Raw genomic sequence first — 22814 nt, 5'->3', positions numbered from 1 at the left:
GCAGCCATGGCTTCCAGGAGGTCAAGTGCGGGCTGAGCAGTGGCAGCTGTGACCACAGCACCAGACTGCTTCGCAGCTTGGTTTCGAGTTTTGTACCTGGAAATGTCTTCAGGCCTGATTCCACAGCCCTTCCCAGGACGCGGTCATCTACCCCTTAAAACATCAACTTTAAGGGCACCTGGGGGGCTCAGTGGGTTAAGCATCTGCCTTCAGCTCAGGTCATGATTCCAGGGTCCTGGGATTGGGCCCTGCATCGGGGTCTCTGCTCCTCTGGGAGCCTGCTTCTCCCTCTCTCTGCCTGCCGCTCCCCCTGCTTGTGCATCCTCTCTCAAATAAATAAATAAAATCTTTTTTAAAAAATCACCTTTAATGTTTGATCAACCAGAGTCACCTTTCTTGTTGCAACTAAGCACTTTGAGTTTTAAAAAAAAAAAAAAGGTATTAAATGGTTTTAAATACTTTCTGGTAGAGTTTGTGTATTTTAGGTACTTCAAGTTGCTTCCCAGCAGTGATGTGTAGGGAAGGTAAAATTATCAGGAGAAAAAATACAAGTTTTACTTCCCATGTGCATGGGAGTCTTCACAAGAAAATGAAGACCCAAGACATGGCCAAGCCTGCGTACTTATAGATGAAGTTGCACAAAGAGACGAGATTATGGAAGTGACCAGAATGATACAGGGAAGCTGAAGGAAGATAAGGGTTATTTTAACAAGGTCTGTTTTTACAGATTTCTCGCCATCTCAGTTCCTGTCTCTGGTGAGAAAAATTTTCTTTCCTCCCAGGATGGGGAGGGGCACCTTTCACATGGGAATTTTACCTCCTGCTTGGAAAGAAAAGGAAGGTCAGAGCACCCTTCTTGCATCTAGTGTTTTTCAAGTGCCTTTAGCTGAAAATAATATTTTGCTTATCAAGTCCAATTGATTTGATCTTCGATCTCGAAGCGGCATGTACTGAGGTGGCATGCTCTGATCCCCCACAGACGCAGAAAGTTTTCAGCCCTTGTTGCGGCCGTGGCAGACCGAATACCCAGCCCAGCCCACCCGACAGAGATGCCCGCATCCTAATCCCCAGAGTCTGTGAATATGTTACCTCACTGAAAAGGACTTTGCAGATGGAATGAAATGGAGGGTGTGGAGATGAGGGGATGATTCCAGATCATAAAAGTGAACCCCGTGATCCTTAGGAAAGGAGGCATGAGCGTCAGAGAAATGACCATGAAAGTGACTGAAGCAATGTGCTTGGCAGACACAGGAAGGGGCTGCACACCAAGGAACGTGGGTGATTTTTAGAAGCTGCAAAAGGAAAAAAAAAAAAATCTCCTCTAGATCTTTGGAAAGAAATGCAGTCCTACACCCTCACGTAGCTCTGCAGACCCATTTTGAACTTCCGACCTCCTGAAGTGTAAGCTTAATAAATTTCAGGATTTTTCTTTTAAGCAACTGAATCTGTCTTAATCTGATAGAGCAGCCACAGGAAACGAATACACGACTGATAGAGCCTGACTGAAGCAGCCTTAGCTTCCCTTGCCGTATGGTGAGAGTTTGACTGGAGCTTTTACCTGGGAGCTGAACCTACACTTGCCATAGTAAAGCCTAGTTCCCAGAGTAAAAGGCATAATTATTTTAATTATGGATTCCTTTAGATTCTTAATCAAATCAACACTTAATCTCCTATGTGACAAGCAATGAGGTGGACACTGCTCCCAGATCATCGAGGCATCATGGTGAAAAAACAATATATTGTGTTGGCTCAAGTCCAGACCAGAAGGCCACCGGAATGTGGGAGAGAAGCCAGAAACCCTCACACCTGGGAGCGCTCAGCATGGAGGCATAACAGACCTGCAAGGGAAGTACGATGTCTTCTGTAAATGATGCTTGGAAAGCTGGATATCCACGGGGAAAACACATGAAATTAAAACTTCACCCCAAGATGACTAAAGACTGAAACGTGAAAGGCAAAACATAAACTCCTAGAAAACAGCATAAGTAAATATCACTGTGACCATGGATTAGAGAAGAAAGTTTGTAAAATAAGACAAAAAAGAGAGAAAGTAAAAGATGGGTAAATGTGACTGTATTAAACAAAACGGGTTCAGTTTATATTAGCAATCATGGAAAGATCAAAAATAGAAGTCACAAAACTGAAAAAGATATAAAACTGATGAAGTGCTGGGGTTCAGAATATTAATCAGTACCTGTTTAAATCAATAACAGAAAGTGGGAAATGATATAGAAGCTGAACAAAAAACTTGTTCAGGAACTTCACAAGCCAGAAAAACCAAATGACGGACAAATACGGTAAATATGCGTGCCGCAGGGGCCCCTGGGTAGCTCAGGGGGTTAAGCGTCTGCCTTCTGATTTCAGCTCAGGTCTTGATCTCAGGGTCCTGGGATCCAGTCCTGCATCTGGCTGCACGCTCAGCAGGGAGTCTGCTTGAGATCCTCTCCCTCTGCTCCTCCCCCGCAACCCAGGCTCAAATGAAAAAAAAGAAATATATATATATACATACATACATACATATGTACATACATATATACATATATATGCATACATATATGTGTGTGTGTGTGTGTATATATATATATGGAACAAGAGAAAGTCACAACATAGATCATCGCTATGTGACTGCACCATCTTCTGACTGCGGGGGGCCCGGTCTGTCGGCCTGCCATGAGGGCAGCCTAACCAGAATCACATGCCCTAAGGGAGCAGCTAATCCCCAAATTGTTGGTTGGAGGACAGATGTGCTATTGAGAGAAAAAGGTAGAGCAGGCATAAATGGATAACTATTGAAAATAAAACAGGATGCTAGAGAAGAAAGACCATGGACTTTTCCTCCTATAGGTCCTGGATCGACTACCTGTATTTACCTTTCTCAGTATTTAATCTCGGACAGTCCAGACGGTCTGCTTAACTTCTCAGCCTCACTTTCTCATCTCTAGATGGGGGCATAGGTGCTGGCCAAGCTGTTATGTGGATAAAATAAGACCGGACAGACAGAACACGTTTTGTACTCCCAGCATTAGTGAATCCAATCATTGCCCAAAGGACTTACAGGCCCCAATTGGCATCAATTCAAAATGTCATGTCGCAGTTCCAAAGTTGTATGCAAACAATTAGGAACCAACCATAGCTGGGGTGCCCGGGTGGCTCAGTCTGTTAAAGTTGCTTTCGGCTCAGGTCATGACCCCAGGGTTCTGGGATCGAGCCCCAAATTGAGCCCCATATAGAGCCCCACATCGGGCTCCCTACTCAGCCAGGAGCTTGTTTCTCCCTCTCCCTATGTCTGCTGCTGCCTTACTTGTGCTCTCTCTCTCTGTCAAATAAATAAATAAAATCTTTAAAAAAAGAGGGGGGAGAGAAATTTTAAAAAAGAAAGAAAGAAAGAAAGAAAAAGAAAAGAAAAAAGAACCAAGGATTAGTCATTGCTGTAAATCCCTGGCTCTTTATTAGGTAATTGCTTCAGACAATAAGGCTTTCATTGGGGTGGAATGCTTGGTCACAGTAAATACTTTAGAATACTTCAAAGAGAACACTTCAAAGTTCACAATGTGTACACAAAGCACTTAATCAGGTCCTCACAACATTGTGTGTAGGCAGGGTGATCTATCCTCTTTCAGTCATTCAGACATGAAGTGACTTGTACAAATTCCCTCAGGTACAAGTTTCCCTCCATGGCTCAGACTTCACCTGAACCCCAGGAACAGAGCCAGGACGCCCCTTTAACGGGAGGCATTGACTTAAAGTGCACTGACATAAAAGACGATACAGAATGAATTCGTGTATCATTCTTGTCAGAACAGTGGGGGGACCAAAGTTGCTGGAAGACTGATAGGTTTCTTTTATTTTTTTTTTAAGATTTTTATTTATTTATATGAGAAAGAAAGTGTGCATGAGCAAGGACAGAGGGAGAGGGAGAAGCAGACTTCCCACCACGCAGGGAGCTCGATGCGGGGCTTGACCCCAGAACCCCGGGATCATGACCTGAGCCAAAGGCAGATGCTTCACTGACTGAGCCACCCAGGCGCCTCTGATAGGTTTCTTTTAAAAGGAGACAAAAGAACTTGTCAATGGGTAGGCGGCATTGTTGAGGGGGAATGATGCAATGGGTCTAAGGATTAGTTGGCCCCCCCAAGTAAAACAATCCTAGAGTGAAAATCAGTCTCTCCCCGCTGTCCCCTCACCACCTGCGCCATCATCGAAGGCCGATTCGGCTCCGGCCCGGCCGTTTGCAGCGGCCTCCGCACTGCTCGGCACAACATCCATCCGACCTCCACTAAAGGACGGATGTCGCTTCTCCAGAGTGCATCTTTGGACACATGAAACCTAAACCAGATCATGTTCCTCCTCCGTGTGAGGAAAACCCCAAATCCTCGGCATCTGCAGGATGCTCTAAGCCGCGCTCCCTTGCCACCTTGCGTTTCTTTCTTTCGCAGCACTGTTCAGCCTCTGAAATTACCATCTCTGTGCCCTTGGACATTAGCCGTCTCCTCTCATGGATCCCCAGCACAGTGCCGGACACCTGGCGTGCACCGAATAAAAATAGAGGTCATAGCCCTAGAGGAGACCCCACTCCTTGGCCTCTTCACGTCTCCGGCCTGCAATGTTGCGATCACAGCATGATCGAGCCCGTCTCAGAGAATCGCAGTGCAGCACACACGGCAGGGAAGAGGGAAACCACCAGCTTTGGAGAAACACAAGTTTTAAACCCTTATTATTAGTCCAATTCAACCACAACCTGTAAACAAATGGATGGTTACCAGCTCAGAGCCATTTAGTAAAGAGACCCCAAGCTTCTCTCAGAAAACCCGACAAGGAAACCTTAGACAAGGCACTTAATAGCTCTCACAGCTCTTGTAGAAAGCCCTCCGCTCTTGGAGGCCACGACTCTCGACATCACATCCACGTTAGGCTTATGCTTTACCATTCTTACTTAGAAATTCACTGGGGTGCGTTTGAATTGAGCCCATTCCCCCCGAGGGCCTAAGCACTTGTTGAGAAACTAGGACAAAATCGATGATGAGGCTAAACGGCCTCACAGCCGCTCCGGGCTATTACAGCGGTAAGTTCCGTATCTGAGACTCTCTGCCCCGTGGAGACATCTACCCACCAACGTCCGCTCTTCCCGTTGAAGCCCCAGAGCCCGGCCCCCTCCTCCTGAGCTCAGGATGATACACACACACCACGATTACCTGACTGCCGGGGAATCTCGTGCTGGGGGGCTCCCGTATGTACAAAATTTGTGGTGCTTCTGTTAGTCTGTCTTACAGAAGTTCAAATATTCAACCAGCCAAAGAACTGAAGAAAAGAAGGGAAAAGTCTGTTCTGTGACACGCATAACACAAGGGTCCCGGGAACCCACTTCGGTCTATAGTGCAGAGTGACAGAAACTACGGAGAGGAGGATTAAGACTTCAGCGGATGGAAAAGCCAGGTAGCCATTCCACTGAACGATGTGAGGGTGGCCAAGTTAGCAAAAAGCAGGTGGGAAGGCAGAGAACTGAGGGTCCCATGCATGCTGCCTGTCCTGGAGAACTGAGCTGAGCCACACTCTCCCGAGCGCGGTAGCAGCTAAAAGAGCCCTGTCGCGATTCAAAACTCTCCTTTTCTCTCCCTTTCTTGAAGAACTGAAGATGCTTTCGGGTTTGAGAAGAAAAACATAAGAGAAAAATTCATTTAAAATTGCTGGTAATCAACATCTCTCCCTCACATGGGTTAAACTAAGGTTTAGAGATAAAAACCCAACTCTCAACCACCGTGTAATACCCCAAACCACTACTTTAGGGGTTTATTACTTTTTATACTTTCCAAGTGTTACACTTTCCAAGATCTCAGACCAGAAAAAGAGAGAAGCCAAGATTCAAGCCATGTCTGTTTGACTCCAAAACCCTCCCAACAACCCTGTGGGGAAAGAATCATCATCCCCATTTTACAGATGAGGTCACTCAGGCACAGAGACGTTGTGTGACTTATTACACAACCAGTAAGTGTTAGAGCCATAATTCTAAGCCAGTCACTCTGGCTCGTCTGCTGTTTAAACTCTGTCATATTATATAAGGGCCCAAAATATTCTGGGGCCTATGGGAAAGTGAATTGAAAAGCTTTTAAAAGTTTTAAACGCAGGGGTGCTGGGGTAGTGCAGTCGTTAAGCGTCTGCCTTCCGCTCAGGGTGTGATCCCGTGATCCCGGCGTTCCTGGATCGAGTCCCACATCAGGCTCCTCCGCTGGGAGCCTGCTTCTTCCTCTCCCACTCCCCTGCTGTGTTCCCTCTCTCGCTGGCTGTCTCTCTGTCACATAAATAAATAAAATCTTTAAAAAAAAATTGCAACCTTGAATTAACACCTATTTTGAAAAAGCTTTGTTGTGTCCTCTTTCATTTTTTTTTTGTTTTGTTTTTAAACTTAAAACACATGATTACTTTGTCAGGTTTCAACTTTTCACAGGGAAAGCCAAATGCCAAATATACATCACCCTAAACTCAAAATTCATAGATTTAGAGAGTAAATATTTAATTCTGTGGAATTGGGTATATGCAGTAAGTTGTTTATAATAGTTTATAAAGTCCTATGTGGTCTATGAATGGTTTAAACTATGACATCATCCCTACAAGCTGCTTCCAGGGACAAGACAAAGAATTTTAAATCTTCCCGGAGAAAGCGTGTCATAGGAACAGATAACTTTCAGGAACATCCATTTTATAAAACATGGAGATGGTCTACTTGAAACATAACTGTACTGGGTATCTTCCAGTTGGCCCTCCAGACTTTGTCCTACCTTCTCCCCCTGGTCCTAGGCCACATGGGGCTTCCCTGTATGGATCCCACCAATGTGTTACCTGGACCCGCACCTCTGGTTGGGTGCAGTCAATGAAAACCACCTGTAGGATATGGGAGGAAAGGAGAGATGGGTGCTGTGAGTGTTTACTCCCCAGTCTCCCCTCCAGGGGTCCCCACAGGCTGCTTGCACCCCTCTCTCAAAGCCTCAGCAGCACCTGCTGGGGATCCCTCTCCATGCAGCTCCCTTAACTGCTTTCCTGGCCCAGTCAGGCTTGTAGGGGGTAAGCTGCCCCACGGACCAGGCCTAGGGTGAGGCACAATTTCTTGGGGTTTCTGTATCCTGCACTCAGTTTGCAAATAGCTTCTTTAGGAAACGCTCCTCCTGGGGCACCTGGATGGCTCAGTCGTTAACCGTCTGCCTCCAGCTCAGGGTGTGATCCTGGGGTCCTGGGGTCGAGCCCCGCATCAGGTTCCTGCTCTGCTGGGAGCCTGCTTCTTCCTCTCCCACTCCCCCTGCTTGTGTTCCCTCTCTCGCTGGCTGTCTCTCTCGCTGTCTAATAAATAAATAAAATCTTTAAAGGAAAAAGAGGAAAGCTCCTCCTATTGCCCAGTGTGAGGGGCTATCTGTCCACTGTCATGACCTTGACTGAATGGTGACAGCACAAAGCTCATGGACCGTCACCACATCCAGAAGCGAGGAAGTGAAGTAAGCAGGCTGCTCCCCAGGTTTTCAGCTGATGGGAGGGGCCTTCCTCCCTCAGGCAACTGCTGGGCCTCCTTCTTCAGAAATTCTTTCCCAGTCTCCGTGGCGTTTAACTACTCATTGTCCCCCTGGATCTTGACTCTGGTGGTTGTCCTACTCTTTGCCAATGTGGCCCAGACTGACCTCTTCCATGTCCTTGCCCTCTGGCCAACTTCTGATCAAGGAGTCGGCACAAGGGGAATGAGACCCGAGCTTCTGACACACATCATGGCGCCGAGGGTCCTGCTGCTCCTGTCCCCTCTCAGCGTAGAGACAGGCCTTTACACTTACCCGTTCGACAACCTCTCCTAATGACACACATCAGTTCCAACACATTTTGTCACCTGTTCTATTTTTCCCCAATTTTTATTATAAAAAATATTCAAACACAAAAAAAGATAAAAGGTGGGCTGATTATCTTTATAACCAGCACCTAGATTCCAGAACTGAGCACAATTTACCACTTTTGTGTATATGTCTATATGCATATATGTATTTTGCTCAGCCTTTTAAAAAGTAGATTGCAGACATCATGAGGATTGAACCCCTGAATATTTCAGTCTCTAACTCCTAAGAATAAGGGGATTCTCCATATAATCTCAACATTATCAAACCAAAAAAAAAAAAAAAGGAAGAAAGAAACTAAATCATAAAATGATCTAATATCCAGTCTGCATTCAAGCTTCCCCATTTGCCTCCATAATGGCCTGTATAGCTTTATCTAGAGGGCCGGGATCCAATCAACACATCTTGTTCAGTGCTCTGTTGCTTGAGGCTCTTTTAATCTGGAGCACTCTTCCACCTTTTTGTTATGACTGGCTTTTGGCAGAAGCCAAATTAATTGTATTATATTATGTCTCATGTTCTGATTTGATGTTTTCCGCTTGTGACGGCGTTTCCCTGGCTCCTTTATCCCCCGTACTCTCTGGAAGCCATAGCTGGAGGCATGATTAGATTCTTAGACCTTTGTCAAACGTGATGTTCCGTATGTATATTGCACAAGGGAAGGCACGCAGGTGGTCAGGTACTTGTAGTTGTGCTAAATTAGAACGCTTGGCTAACACGCCGTGGAGGGCCGGGAGGCATCGCTCCACTGCAAAGATATTTTTTTCCCTTTGCAAAAATAACATTGTTTGGAGATACTTTGACACCATTTGAATCTAGTGTTCCCCAGCTTTTTTTCCAAAGATTTTAGCATTGATCATCTTTGACCAGCTCGTCAAAAATAGGTTTGACATAGGACAAAAATTCTGTGGGACGAATGCATTCAATGTGGCGTATGCTAAGGGTTATGCTCATTACTGTTTATTCTAGAACTAACAGATCTGACCAGGCAGAACATAATGTGGCTGGGAGACTCCGCCTACACACACACACACACACACACACACACACACACACACACAAATGTACTGAAAAAATAAACACTAACTCTCGAGAGAACACTGCAGTGCGCTTTGTGGTGCTTTGGCGCAGCCGCCTGGAAGAGGCCGTGCGGCGGTCAGATCCGCGCCGTCTGGCGGCAGCCCCCAAATCTCCCTCATCTAGGAACCTGTCTAACCCACCGTGTCACTACCTGCTGTATCGCCAGATTTAACCGCTTCCCGCCTGCCGATCCGGAGAGTGTCCGATGTTACACTCGGAGCAGCTGATGTGAAGACCTAACTGCATGAGCGACAGTTGTGCCCATGAACTTCCGACGTTTGTACCAGGCCACCCCCACAGCGCAGCACCGAGCGGCGAGTGAGAGCTCCTTCGTAGAAAGAGCAGGCGGCCCTGAAAGGGGCCTTTGGTTGGTTTGGATGTGAGGACTTGGGTGAGGCTCAGCCCCCGAAGCCGTAAAGGGTGCGGCCCTGGCTCTTGAGCGCGTAGACCACGTCCATGGCCGTGACCGTCTTGCGCTTGGCGTGCTCCGTGTAGGTGACGGCGTCCCGGATCACGTTCTCCAGGAACACTGAGCACCCCGCGGGTCTCCTCGTAGATGAGGCCGGAGATGCGCTTGACGCCGCCGCGCCGGGCCAGCCGCCGGATGGCGGGCTTGGTGATGCCCTGGATGTTGTCGCGCAGCACCTTGCGGTGGCGCTTGGCGCCCCCCTTGCCCAGGCCCTTCCCGCCCTTGCCGCGTCCACAGTAAGCAGTCACTGGGTATTACAGTCCAAGGTCCTTAATACCAGCCCCCAGCGGCCCCTTTTGTAACAATTGTGAAAACTAAAACACTAAAACTAAAACACCAGAAAAGTTAGGAAATCGTTCAGAGTCCTCGCCCCTTGCTTCTACGGCCTCAAGTAGGCACGGGGTGGGGAGATTTACTGGTATTTAGAAAAGAAGAGCCTCTAAGCACCAGCTTCAGACATGTACACAAAAGAAACGACCTCCTTCATATACACGTACATGTGGTTAAAGATTTATCTTTCCCATATATATTCTTGGATCGTTGGCCACACTGGAATTTAAACAAGCCCAAATCCCAAGAAACAGAGGAATTTGTAAATATATTGGGGAGCAACCAGGCCAGGCTTCAGGTTTGGGATCAGCGAGTGGCCTCTTTCAAACTGTCACACTGAACGTGTTTGCTGATCTACCTGAGTTTTGGTAGCCTGGCCGTGAGAAGGAAGAGTACTTGTTGGTAAGTGAGTTATTAGAAGCAAAATGACTGGCATCTAGTTCATGAACAATAAATTCATATCACCCAGGAATCCTATGCTTAAAAACAAAGTATTTATAATACAAGACTGAAGAGCATGGAAGGATTTCAAAACATTTCCAATGTAACACTAGTATGCACAGTGTGCTCTTTCTATACAAATTAAGCATATATATTTAAACAAAAAGGGTTGCAGAGGAAAAGAATGTAAATTGCCAGGGGCTAAGGCCCTGTGCTTCTCATAGGGAGGACAGAAGGTGGACAGCCCTTTTCTGGGCTTAGTGCAGGGAACACAAGCAAAGCTGTCATGAACTCTAATGAAAAATATGTGAGTTGAGCTAGTTATGTGAGAGCTTAGCTTTAAGAAAATATAAATGATGTCCTTAGAATAAATAGAATTTTTAAATAAGAAGTGATTTTTATTCGATACTTATGATGTACCAAGTAAAGTGTTGGGATTAGCCGGCGGGGCACACCATCAGAAAATTTGAGATTAGGAATATCAAATTCTGAAGCTCTATTTACTTTTGAGGTAAGGGTAGCAATATCTAAAACATCACGTAAAACATAAATGAATCAAGCATCAACCTGACGGACATTTCACCACTAGAACAGCCAGAAGAAAGCAAAAAACTGCTGTTTGTGGTGGGAAAAAAATCACATTGATTTCTAAAACAAACAGTGGAATCTCAAGCAATGCAAAGTAGGAATTGCTAAAAAAAATTGTCACAGCTGTTTTGGGGGTTTGTTTTTGATTTTGTTTTTTTGCCTTGTTATTTTGCAGTAACTGGATTCACAAGAAGTTGCCGCAGTAGTATCTAGAGCCCCTTGAACCAATTTCCACTAATGGTCACATCCCACATAGCTACCGTATATTGCAATATCAAAGCCAGGTAATTGATATTGGCAAAACACTGTTAACTAAACTACAGGCCTTTTCAACTCTCATCGGTTTTACCAGGCACTCATTTGTCTTTATGTGTGTGTAGCCCGATGCAATTTTACCCCACGTATATAGATTCACGTAAATACCACTGCAATGCTGGTACGGCACTTTTCCAACATCACCAATGAACTCCTTATTACCCCTTTATATTACATCCATACACGTCTCCCCTGTCCTGTGGCAATCATCAATCTGTTATCCATCTCTGGCTTTGTCATTTTGAGAATGTTATATAAATGAATAATATAATATGTAACCTTTCAAAAACGACTTTGAGGGGGAGCAAAATATGTGACCCCAAAATGTGCTGCTTTGGCACGTGGGTTATTTTGAACTGAAGGCAATCAAGACTCAGCAAACTCAAGAAAAATTTTACCTCTCCTTAACTAACTAAAAAGTTTTAGGTGGGGACCCTGGCCCAGAAAGAGAGCTATTACCAGAGATAACTTTTTATCTGAAAGGCCTGTCTGTAGGTTGCCCTCTCTCCCTTTGAAGGCCCAGGTCCCTATCTCATTCTTTAGCTCAGGGTGGCATAAAATCTCTACCAACAGACTTATCCTTGGGTCTCCCATTCTTATGGGGCTCCCATACACACAGAATTAGATTTGTCTCCTGTTACTCTGTTTTAATATCAATTTACAGCCAAAGAACCTACAAGCGTAGAGGAAAATTTTCCTCCCTAATAGTTTTTTTTCACTAAGCATGATGCCCTTGAGATCCATCCTGGTTGTTGCATGTATCACTAGCCTCCCTTTTTGTTGCTGCGTAGGATTCCACACATGGATGCATGAAAATTTATTTAACCATTCATCCATTGAAAGATATTAAATTGTTTCTAATTTAAGGCTATTGCAAATAAAGCTGTTATGAACTTTCAGGGACAACATTTTTGTTTTGTGTTCCCCCCCCACCCCGCCCCTGCCAGTTTTGTTGTTTTGTTTCCTGCTTTCCACCTTAAAATTACTTTTAAGACACAAAAGTACTGCAGTGATGGCTGAGAGACATAACCCTTTCAATAGTCACAAAGAAATCACATGGTGTTGCTCTTACCATTTATAAGTTTACTTAAGATTCCAAAATATTGCATCAAGTGACACGTTCAGTTGTTTCCAAAATCTGACTTCTGGGCTCTGTAGCTAAGGGTTTATCCCACCAAGAGCCTCCAATGTTTGTTGAAGAAACTGCTGGTATGCCCGTCCTGTGGCCCCTGTTGTGGGACTTGTGTTTTCACTGATGTCCAGAGCTGTTCATGCAGTTCCCGAAAAGCGTCCAGTATTCAGTAATCCCCACAGCGAGGGATAAACCCTGAGATGAGGCTAGGAGTTCCCCACGGCTCACGTCGGTAAAACCTGACTCATGCACAAATCCTCTGAGGCTCTAGGGTTTGTCACAGGATTCTGAATTTGTTGGAGGAAACGTTGGGAGCTGTTGCCTCCTTGGTTCTTCGAGGATTAATAACAGGTTATGCACCACCACTTGTGCCAGGGCTGGGTTCTGCCCTAATGACTACACCATGATTCTCACACAACAAAGGTGCACACACATGGGGCTCAGTGTTGCGTTTTCCGGTATGAGCGGCCACAAGCTCTGAACTCCTGCTGTGCACATCCTCAGCTACTGGTCCAGGCCCCGCGTTTGGTTCAGTGGTGCCACACGGACGGCTCCAAAGAAAAGCCCAGACTTGTCTAACACTCTCTCCTGGGAACACAGCACAATCGGGCTGAGCACACACTGCCTGCTCACGGTTAGGGTCGCGAGGTTTGACGACTGCTCGGGCGGAGGCCGGGGTCGGGAGGTGGGCAGCCAGCAAACGCGCAAAGGCCGCCACCCGTGGGGGGAGGGGGAATGCGGAGATCCTACTGTGCGGCAGCTCTTCGGCCTGAAATTGTAGGCGGCTCTGAAAAGAGCCTTTGGGTTAAAAGTTTATGTTCCTCCGTGACAACTTACGCCCTCTCCCCGCGGATGCGGCGCGCCAGCTGGATGTCCTTGGGCATGATGGTGACGCGCTTGGCGTGGATGGCGCACAGGTTGGTGTCCTCGAAGAGCCCCACCAGGTAGGCCTCGCACGCCTCCTGCAGCGCCATCACGGCCGAGCTCTGGAAGCGCAGGTCGGTCTTGAAGTCCTGCGCGATCTCGCGCACCAGCCGCTGGAACGGCAGCTTGCGGATCAGCAGCTCGGTGGACTTCTGGTAGCGCCGGATCTCGCGCAGGGCCACCGTGCCGGGCCGGTAGCGGTGCGGCTTCTTGACGCCGCCGGTGGCCGGCGCGCTCTTGCGGGCCGCCTTGGTGGCCAGCTGCTTGCGCGGGGCCTTGCCGCCGGTCGACTTGCGCGCCGTCTGCTTCGTGCGAGCCATAACGAGAGATTGCAAACACGGTTTACAACTGAAAGTGCTTTTGCGCCGACTCTTATTTATAAAGGCAACGTCCTCCTGATTGGTCCGAATCTTCAAATTCCGCGCGGTGAATTAAGTAACGTGATGGGCCTTGTGATTGGCTACCAGGACTCACTTAAAAAGTCTTCTGTTGAAATGTGTTTTCTATCTTCTCACTTAACAGTTCTGGGTCCCTATCCCGCCTGCATTTTATGTTTACAGTACCTTAATTGGCTTTGTTTTAATACCTTTGGATTAAATTTGGGAAGAGGCGAAAGTGAAAATTTACAGTTCCTGAGCGGTTTCAGAAACTCTGCTCTTGGACGTGATTGACCCAGTCCAGATTCGTCCTTTATCATTTCTCAAAGCTTCTGGCTTTGAAGAAACGTTTTATTTTAGCAATGGAAACACCCTATCCCATAACTCCGAACACACAAACACTGGCACCTCTTCCAGACAGAGTTTCTAGGGAACATAAAAATAGCATCGCTGTGTAAATGTGACGACCCTCTGATTCTTAAAGCTTAAATGTTGCCGACTTTGATCAAACTGGGAATGCCATGGCATAACTTTGAAAATATCTAAATATTTAGCTAATTTTTGTGTTCTCTTTCCTGCTTTTAGTATCCGGGTAACTGCAATTTAGCAGGAAAACAGGGTCATAAATTTATATCAGATTTTTGTCTCTTTAGGTGGGGATCTAGGGAGACACAGGGCTCATATTGACGAGGCATTTTACTGTTTTGGAAAACGCTTTTTTCTGATGGAGAAAAGAGTCTAGAGTTGCAGCCACATAAACAGCCAATCAAAAAGAACATTTGAAGTCTCCTTATTTGCATAAAATGTTTCTACTGGCTGATTTGCTCCAATCAGGCATTAAGACAGATTAAGCCTCTATTTGCATACAAGCCATATAAAAGGAGGCCAATCCTCCGCTTAGCTCTCACTCTGCTAGGTTTTGGTGTCAGAGACTTGTCATGCCTGAGCCAGCCAAGTCCGCTCCGGCCCCGAAGAAGGGCTCCAAGAAGGCGGTGACCAAGGCGCAGAAGAAGGACGGCAAGAAGCGCAAGCGCAGCCGCAAGGAGAGCTACTCGGTGTACGTGTACAAGGTGCTGAAGCAGGTGCACCCCGACACCGGCATCTCGTCCAAGGCCATGGGCATCATGAACTCGTTCGTCAACGACATCTTCGAGCGCATCGCGGGCGAGGCGTCGCGCCTGGCGCATTACAACAAGCGCTCGACCATCACGTCCAGGGAGATCCAGACGGCCGTGCGCCTGCTGCTGCCCGGGGAGCTGGCCAAGCACGCCGTGTCCGAGGGCACCAAGGCCGTCACCAAGTACACCAGCTCCAAGTAAACTTGCCAAGGAAGCGTTTTGTAATCCAACCCCAAAGGCTCTTTTCAGAGCCACTCAATTCTTTCACACAAAGAGCTTTTATACTGAACCATCTTAATATTAGGGAAAAGCTGTGCCAAAGTTAGAGTGCCTATTTCCTTCATCTTTACATTACCATCCTTGTTTTTTCAGTATCGTGCTTCACTAGAACAGAGATGGCTTTAGCAAGCTCAGAAAAACTTGTTTGAAAACTGAGAAATCAGGTCTAGCTGCTAAACTCTTGGTTTAGGATTCAGAAAATGAAAATAATTCAGGGCAGATCTTTTGACAGGGTTTGTAGCTGAGAAATTTTTGAGTATATTCTGGGCGTCCTTTATAGACATACTGTGCCTGATGGGTCTCTGTGAGACTTGTTTAGTGGAAAACAATAGGATACCGTATACCTGATAGCGTGAGACCAGCAAATTTTCTAGTAAATGGAAGGGGTAGACGGGGAGACTTGACTGAATAGAAAAGGATGTCTTGAAGAATAACTCACTCAAACTATTACTCTGCAAGTAATAGAGGCATTCAGTCTTCTTTGAAAAAGGTTAAACAGGGTTTATAAAAGGAAGGAGAAGGGAAAGAAGCGGCAGCAAACAGCCTGGGAACAATGCCTCTCTTACAGAAATGTCTTTGGCAGCCAGCAAAGAAGCCAGGCTTGGGTAGTCTTCCTTTAAGAGGGATTGATAGGCATCATTAACAGAATACGATGTCGGCTATAGAATTACAAAATGCCTTGAGATTAATCTCAAGCACAGCACTTCTGCTACTGTCCTGGCTTTTGACAAGTCCGCCCTTACAGGCACTTCCCTGTTGGTCATGGAGTGTGGGGCAGGGAGAGTGATGGTTAGTGCTGAGTATTCTAGGATCACAGACCAAATTCTTCCCTAAAGGATGTGCTGAGTGGAAGGACTAGGACTCTTGAGTTAATTAGTTCATGTATTGAGAGCCTGTTAAGTTTCAGAAAGTGACAGGTACTTGGGAAAGAGCAGTGAGCAGGTTAGAAACCATTCTTGACCTCACAGGGCTCCCGTCTAGAATGGACATTTAAATAGTAACCGCACTAACAGAAGGGATAAGCTTCTGTCTGAAGATCACTTTAGCATTGCCCAAAGCTGAATGGATTTAATCTTGAAAAGCAATTCTGGAAGGAAGGTGGAGTAAGAGACAATGTTGAAGGAAGAGGAGACAGCAAGAGGGAGAGAAGAATCGATTGCAGAAAAAGACACCCAGAGTTCGTATTTACGGACTATAGTTAACAACAGGGGCTATGTAGTTATACTTTCATCTGGCCGTGTCTCATTTTTGCTCCACAAGGATTTTGTAGAAGTGCTAATGCTGTGCCTTACTAAAACATAGGATCCGATCTTACTGAAATGCAGAAAGGAAAGCTAGCATAGCAAATCTGGTCCATTAATCCTTTTAAGGACTTTTATGTATGCCTATGAGTTAGTATTAGGTACCCTTAGAAATGACCGACAACCTAAAATAGTCATTTCTCATGTACAGATACGTAGCTCAGGCCTGGAATGGGGCCCCGCTCTCCTGAGGGAACTCTCTCTCTCTGTGTAATGTGTGTTTTCTCTATTATTTGAGAATATTCTGAAATACATTCTGCTATTAAATTCTGCTATGGAGGACCAAGACAACACCAACAAACTGGATGGCTGAAACTCTAAGAAATGTTAAGTAGGTGATTCCTAAGTAAGAAACTTCTAAGAAGTGTTAAATAGGTAAGCGGGGAATTTTATGAAATGTAGACATAATTCAAAAGCTGTATTTACCAAAAATCATAAATCAGTTGCCCAGAAGACATGTTACACGTGGAAAAAGCAAGCAGAGCTCACGTGTTACACGAAGATAGGAAGAGAGGAAAGGACCGAGAAGCGCCAAACGTTTGTGAGACACTAAATGTTGATGAGGTACTCAGTATTTATGTAATTTTAAATTGTCCCGCCATTTGGTGACTTCCATATTAGCTGCATTTGCCCTCTACAGACAACACCCACATAGCTGTCCGGCTGCTGGGACGTCCCTGTCAGCCTGCACTGGAGGCCATGCGCCTCAGAAATGGCTGCCTCACAGTGTATTTGAAAATACGACAAACTAGACTAACATGTAGGTGATTTCCTACCTCGTAGTCTAAGATGTCTGCTCCACCTTCCACCCTGAAGGAGGGAGGCAAGGGTAAAGAAGCGCCCTCACCCTTTACTGAAATCCCGAGAATGGCGTCTCTCTGCCTTTGCTAACAGACGGTTGAGCACACGTAGTCACGGCCACACTAGCTCCCCCCGAAGCCGGGGAGTTCAATTAGTACGTAGAAAGGAAACCTATTTCAGGGGACAGCTGTGTGGCAGTCCCTACCACAGCTCATATAAGTACGAAATTCCTACTTAAATAGCTAATTATAAATTATAAATATTATAAATAAGACAAGAGGGAAACTGATGAGTTCTTACACCTACAGAGGACATTTCCCAGCTCCGTGACCTTAGGCATTACGCAGAACCACTCCGTGGATGTACTCTTTCTTCTGAAAAATTATGACAGTGATTATTTAGAACCTCAAATCTTATTTTTTATTTTAAATGAATTATCACACAATTAATACTCTTTCCTTAAGTACTGGTGTCTTTGAATCAGGCTGGCAGTCCTCCATGAGATTAACACGCATCTCTTCCTGCCCTTGCCTCTTAGATCACCAGAGAAGTTGGGTGTGCTCAGGAACCTGGCATCATACTTTTTAAAAATATTAAAAACATGTGAATTAATGTGGAGTTTACCTAGAAACTCCAGCTTGAGGGGCGCCTGGGTGGCGCAGTTGTTAAGCGTCTGCCTTCGGCTCAGGGCGTGATCCCTGCGTTCTGGGATCGAGCCCCACATCGGGCTCCTCTGCTGGGAGCCTGCTTCTTCCTCTCCCACTCCCCCTGCATTGTGTTCCCTCTCTCGCCGGCTGTCTTTCTCTGTCAAATAAATAAATAAAATCTAGGAAAGAAAGAGAGAGAGAGAAAGAAAGAAAGAAAGAAAGAAAGAAAGAAAGAAAGAAAGAAAGAAAGAAAGAAAGAAAGAAAGAAAACTCCAGCTTGAGAAAACAAGAAAACCCTGGTTCTGTCTAGTTGGTCGTCAGACCCGTGGCCGTGCCGCTGAGTATGCTCCCAACTTAGGATCTGTTTCGTCATCACGGTAGCTTCCCTGTGGAATGATCTTCTCGAATGATCTTCCTGCCTCTGCTCACTGGCGTCTAAGCGGTGAAGTCTTCCCCACCCACTCTGTTTAAAACTACAACCCTCCACCACCCATCGCTCCCACTCCCTGGCAGTCCTTAATCTTCTTGGCCTGTTTTCTTAATCTCTTTACCCACCAACATACTGTATTTGGGGTTTTTTTATTTCCTGTCTCCCACAATGAGAACATCCGTGAACTCCACACAGGGAACTTTCCCCATGTTCCTCACTGCCCTATTTCTGGCACCTAGAACAATGTGGCACACATAGTAGGTAATCAAGAAGTTTTGGATGGATGGATGGATAAAGTAAAACTAAGTTATGCAAGTAACACACAATGGCCCTCCGTTCTCTAGCCCTGGAGGTAAGGCCACGACTGCAGTACGGGAACGAGCCGCTGTAGGCAGTAGCTCGCCTCGCTGTGCGTGCATTTCTCCAGCGTCGTATTTGGGCTCACGGTCCCTAACCATAGTTATCCTGTGGACTAAATAAAACGATCTATGTAGGCACCAAATGACACTTTTGAACTAATGAAGTCACAGCTCTTTTACCTACACAATTCCCACGGCAGGTGTCGTTAACACCTCTCTTGGACAAATGACCTAACAGACACCGAGCTGCTACCCAGAGCTTGCAGCTGGCGGTCGGAGGGCTTAGATTCCGCCAGAAACACCGCTGCTGACTGAAGTGCAGGTGCGGAGCTCACCCCCCGTTTAGGATACGAAGGATCTCTTTTGTGGACCCAGAAGATATTCGCATTTATTATCCTGAATTTGCAATCCGAGTAAACGGAGAGTGTTGCCTGAGAGTAAACTGGCAAAAAAAAGAAACAACAATAAAAAACAACTAGTGAATATGAAATAACTGGGATATGAATTACATTTAACCCCTACCTTTCAGCGATTTTCTCTTTTCTCTCTATGAAATGCTAAAGGTCAGCTTCCATTTTCAAGGTCTGGATAGCACAAAGCAGGAAGAAAACTGGGCCCTAATTTTTGTACTGGAGTCCAACGGAGACTACCTAAATATAAAGCAGAACGGCTTATATGAGAAACAGTCACAGAAATTCCTGTGTTCGACTCCTCTCAAGGCCTTACATCTCGGAGCCCCCGTCTACTTGACCCGGCTTCTCTTTGTTTCTCTGCCTTCATCTCCCCGGATTGTGCCCTGCCCACGGCAGGCAGCCTCCTGGCACCTCAGCACTCCCTTCTCAAACTCTCCACGCCTTTCAAGTCTCCGCGTCTCCGCTGTTACAGTATCCTCTTAGTGCCATCTTCACAGGTGGCCTTATCTAAATCTCAGCTCCCCATCACTCTCTAACTCTAGCTTTATTTTTCCCCTAACATACTACACATGGTATCTATCTGATTTATTGTCTGGATATTGTCTGGATTATCTGATTATTTGTCTGGATGGTTCTCTGAGTATATTCCCAACGCACAGAACAACATCCAGCACATTGTAAACTCTCAACAAATATATGTGGAGTAAATAAAATTTTTAAGTTCACCCAGGTTAAGAATGTTTGTTGGGGGAATCGTCATGGCATCAGAATTAGGTTTTAAAGTGGTGGACATGTTTTAAAATACTGAAAGCAAAAATGATACCATTTTCTTTACAATTATCAAGGCAAGGGGGTGCACGAGACACGGCTAAAACATATTTGGCTAGTGCTGATGATGTGGAAGCTGGATGCAGGGTACATAGAGTTTATGAAACTAATATTTCTACTTTCATATATTCCAAAATACCACATAATAAAAAGGTTTTAAAAAGTGAAATGAATAGCTATGGGGAAAAAGAAAGATAAATTGATAAATAAATAACGGCCATGGAGAAAAACCAGGTGGATACCCAAACAGGACTTTGTGCCCAATGGGAAGATAGACAGGTCTTGAAAGATCATCTGCCAGGAAGTCCAGAAGGTTCTTCTTTGTAGCATTCCTTAAAACCTGGCATTGTCAATCGCCCAAAGCAGGTCCACCTGTCATCACAGACTCCCATGAGCCCCATCCTCGGAAATTACTACAAAAGCCAGATACTGTTTGATTCATTGCAGAGATTTAACAGTCCTCCAGCAAGCCAGAAAAGCCTCTTTTGGAGAGCAGGACATTCTCTCTGAAAGCAAGCCGAAAGGAAGCCTGAGTCTACAGATCAATCCTTGCTAAACCTGGAGTCAGGAGCTAATCACAAGATTGGAAGTTATGTAGCATCTGCTCTCGACCCTAGTGACCTGTTGGAAGGACCTAAGTTTTCATTACTATTGCCTGGGATCACCCCGACAGACTACAATCGAAATGCTACTGACTGGACCCCAGGCAAAGATATTTTTTATAAAACGTCCAATTGTCCGTAATGTGCACTCAATATTGAGATCACTGATCTCCATTAAGTCAAACTATCTTCCCAGGTTCTTCTTATGTGCAATTAATTTAGAAAACATTTAATTCTGTGACATAAACATGCTGTTTACAAATGCTGATTCCTGGTGAAAGTTCACAGGCTGCTTTCTTGATGAGGCCAAAAATATTTTTTTAAATGGGCTTCTTAAACTACTGTTAGAGTCAACCAACCACCTGAACAAGGTAGATTCTGACTAGGCCTGTGGGGGGTCTGACAACCTTCATCTCTAGCAAGCTCCCAAATGATGTCCAAGGCATTGGTGGGCAGACACTTTGAGTCAGACTGTAGAAGCCATCATGACCAGTAAGCTCATTCGAAAGCCTGATTCTTTAGAAGCCAACTATAAGCCTGCATTCTTGTGTAAAAGGTTGTTTTACAGGAAAGCTAAAACTCTCACTTAACTAGAGATGGGGATTGAGCAAATTGAGGTTTCAGACATGGAAAGGCAGACATGTGCACGTAGCTGAGTTTTTTCACCTGTTGTTGCATAAACTTACCCCCTTTACAAGAGGTAAGTAGCAAATGCACAGCCACCTTCACACAAGTTCAACCTTTTGTGGTTAAAGGACCTCACCTTCCGGATAGCCTTACAATAACCTGCACTTGCAAACCACCTTAAAGTGGCTCATCCCCTACCCAGGTCACAGCGACCCTCAGAGGAAGATCTTTACATACCGTTTCTTCAGAGCCAGAAGTTACTATCTTTAGGCAATTTGCACATGTAATCTACCCAATTCATGTTCAAGAAGGAAGGGTTTAGGTCACATCTGAAAGGTCAGGAAAAACGATTTCACAATTCCAGAACCAAAGGCCATCTACCAAGCTTCCCTAAAACTCCACTAATCTCGGGAACCAATTTCAAAGAATCTCGAAAAGCATTAATCTCGAGACTGCTTGAGGGTCCCTGTATTACAGCAACTTTACAGACAAAGTGGGTGGCTCTTAGAAGAGCCTTTGAGTTGTTTGGATCACTGGTGGAAATGAAAGCTTTACGCCCTCTCCCCGCGGATGCGGCGCGCCAGCTGGATATCCTTGGGCATGATGGTGACGCGCTTGGCGTGGATGGCGCACAGGTTGGTGTCCTCGAAGAGCCCCACCAGGTAGGCCTCGCACGCCTCCTGCAGCGCCATCACGGCCGAGCTCTGGAAGCGCAGGTCGGTCTTGAAGTCCTGCGCGATCTCGCGCACCAGCCGCTGGAACGGCAGCTTGCGGATCAGCAGCTCGGTGGACTTCTGGTAGCGCCGGATCTCGCGCAGGGCCACCGTGCCGGGCCGGTAGCGGTGCGGCTTCTTGACGCCGCCGGTGGCCGGCGCGCTCTTGCGGGCCGCCTTGGTGGCCAGCTGCTTGCGCGGGGCCTTGCCGCCGGTCGACTTGCGCGCCGTCTGCTTCGTGCGAGCCATCTCGGAGGAAACAGGGGAAAGAAGCCTAACTAAGAAATGAGCATGAAGACGTTGCCTTTATATATACTCAGAAGCCTCCCGATTGGTCTTGCATTTTTCAAAAGTCCCGCGCAATACAACCATTGGCTAAAGAGTGAACGACGTGATTGGTGGATTCCTAGGAGACTTGGATTGGATGAATTAGTCAACATTCCAATCCCGTCTCTGTTGTACTCAGCGATCCAAGAAGTTAACTTAGTAATATGCTGCTTCAACTCATCTCAAATTCTAAGAAATCACCTGGGTATCGGGGAAGATGCCAATTCTGGAGACCTACGTAATGGGGCCTAAGAGACCGAGGGTCACGCTTTCAGAACAAACTTCAGAATATTTTTTCTCAGATGGTCACTTCTACTGAACTGAGCTTTGAGTGGTCTGGACTGCCCCTTCCTATCTGCACTCCAAAACCGCAGGTGAAACGCCTGGCCCGGAGACGACGGGCGATCAGTGTGCAACAAGTGGTGATTGACTTCCTTATGGTGGTCAGAAAGTATTAGCTTTATTCAATTCGGCTTTGAAACAGCCCGCGCCGACTTCCGGTCCTACAGTTCTGTTTTCAATGTCTTAAGAAACTACAGATCCGCTTCCACAGCGGTTCATTTAACTACCCCCTTACTTCTGGTTTTCCCTATTCTAGGTGTTTTACTTGCTAAATACGATTAAAGGAACACGGAATCAACCTGTCATCTAGAGACAAGGTTTTGTAAACGTCACCGTACCTGTTACTAGCTTCCCCTCCCCTACATTAAACCCTTCCATACCATACTGAGGTTTTTTAAGTCCCGTTTCGCTGGGGCACATTTCAAAATAACGTTAAACAGCCAATATAAATCGCAGTTAAGTGAACTATCGTTCGATTACCCAGAGACTGTGACCGTTTATAGAAAAGC

At 45.9% G+C, this 22814-nt stretch overlaps 3 protein-coding genes across 3 annotated transcripts; 1 reads left to right on the top strand and 2 right to left on the bottom strand.

The window, feature by feature from the left end:
* Window positions 1-9307: 9307 nt before the first annotated feature.
* On the bottom strand, window positions 9308-9910 carry LOC100464367 (histone H4). Its single transcript, XM_002928540.2, is given in 3 exon segments — window positions 9308-9473; window positions 9475-9658; window positions 9859-9910. Coding segments are annotated over 3 exon segments (369 nt in total). The 3' UTR covers window positions 9308-9340.
* A 2605-nt stretch (window positions 9911-12515) lies between these two features.
* Window positions 12516-21916, bottom strand: LOC100464611. Its single transcript, XM_034660183.1, has 4 exons — window positions 21477-21916; window positions 14723-14838; window positions 14452-14566; window positions 12516-13574 (listed from the first exon to the last, which is right to left on the bottom strand). Exons 1-4 carry the CDS (start codon window positions 21883-21885, stop codon window positions 13051-13053), a joined length of 1164 nt encoding a protein of 387 aa, XP_034516074.1. The 5' UTR covers window positions 21886-21916; the 3' UTR covers window positions 12516-13050.
* On the top strand, window positions 14422-14886 carry LOC100464112 (histone H2B type 1-C/E/F/G/I). Its single transcript, XM_002928539.4, has one exon. It carries the CDS (start codon window positions 14457-14459, stop codon window positions 14835-14837), a length of 381 nt encoding a protein of 126 aa, XP_002928585.1. The 5' UTR covers window positions 14422-14456; the 3' UTR covers window positions 14838-14886.
* Window positions 21917-22814: the final 898 nt, after the last annotated feature.

This window comes from Ailuropoda melanoleuca, chromosome 5 (genome assembly GCF_002007445.2).
Source record: "Ailuropoda melanoleuca isolate Jingjing chromosome 5, ASM200744v2, whole genome shotgun sequence".
Lineage (NCBI taxonomy): Eukaryota > Metazoa > Chordata > Mammalia > Carnivora > Ursidae > Ailuropoda > Ailuropoda melanoleuca.
This window is presented reverse-complemented; position numbering and strand designations above follow the sequence as displayed.

Excerpts from the sequence above, each read along its gene's own strand:
- LOC100464112 (XM_002928539.4), top strand. The coding sequence starts at position 14,457 with ATGCCTGAGCCAGCCAAGTCCGCTCCGGCCCCGAAGAAGGGCTCCAAG.
- LOC100464611 (XM_034660183.1), bottom strand. The coding sequence starts at position 21,885 with ATGGCTCGCACGAAGCAGACGGCGCGCAAGTCGACCGGCGGCAAGGCC. Across the intron at positions 14,839-21,476 it reads CATCCGCGGGGAGAGGGCGT|TTTACTTGGAGCTGGTGTAC; the intron begins AAAGCTTTCATT and ends TTCCTTGGCAAG. Across the intron at positions 13,575-14,451 it reads GGCTGGCTCAGGCATGACAA|AATTCACCGCGCGGAATTTG; the intron begins GTCTCTGACACC and ends ATCACGTTACTT.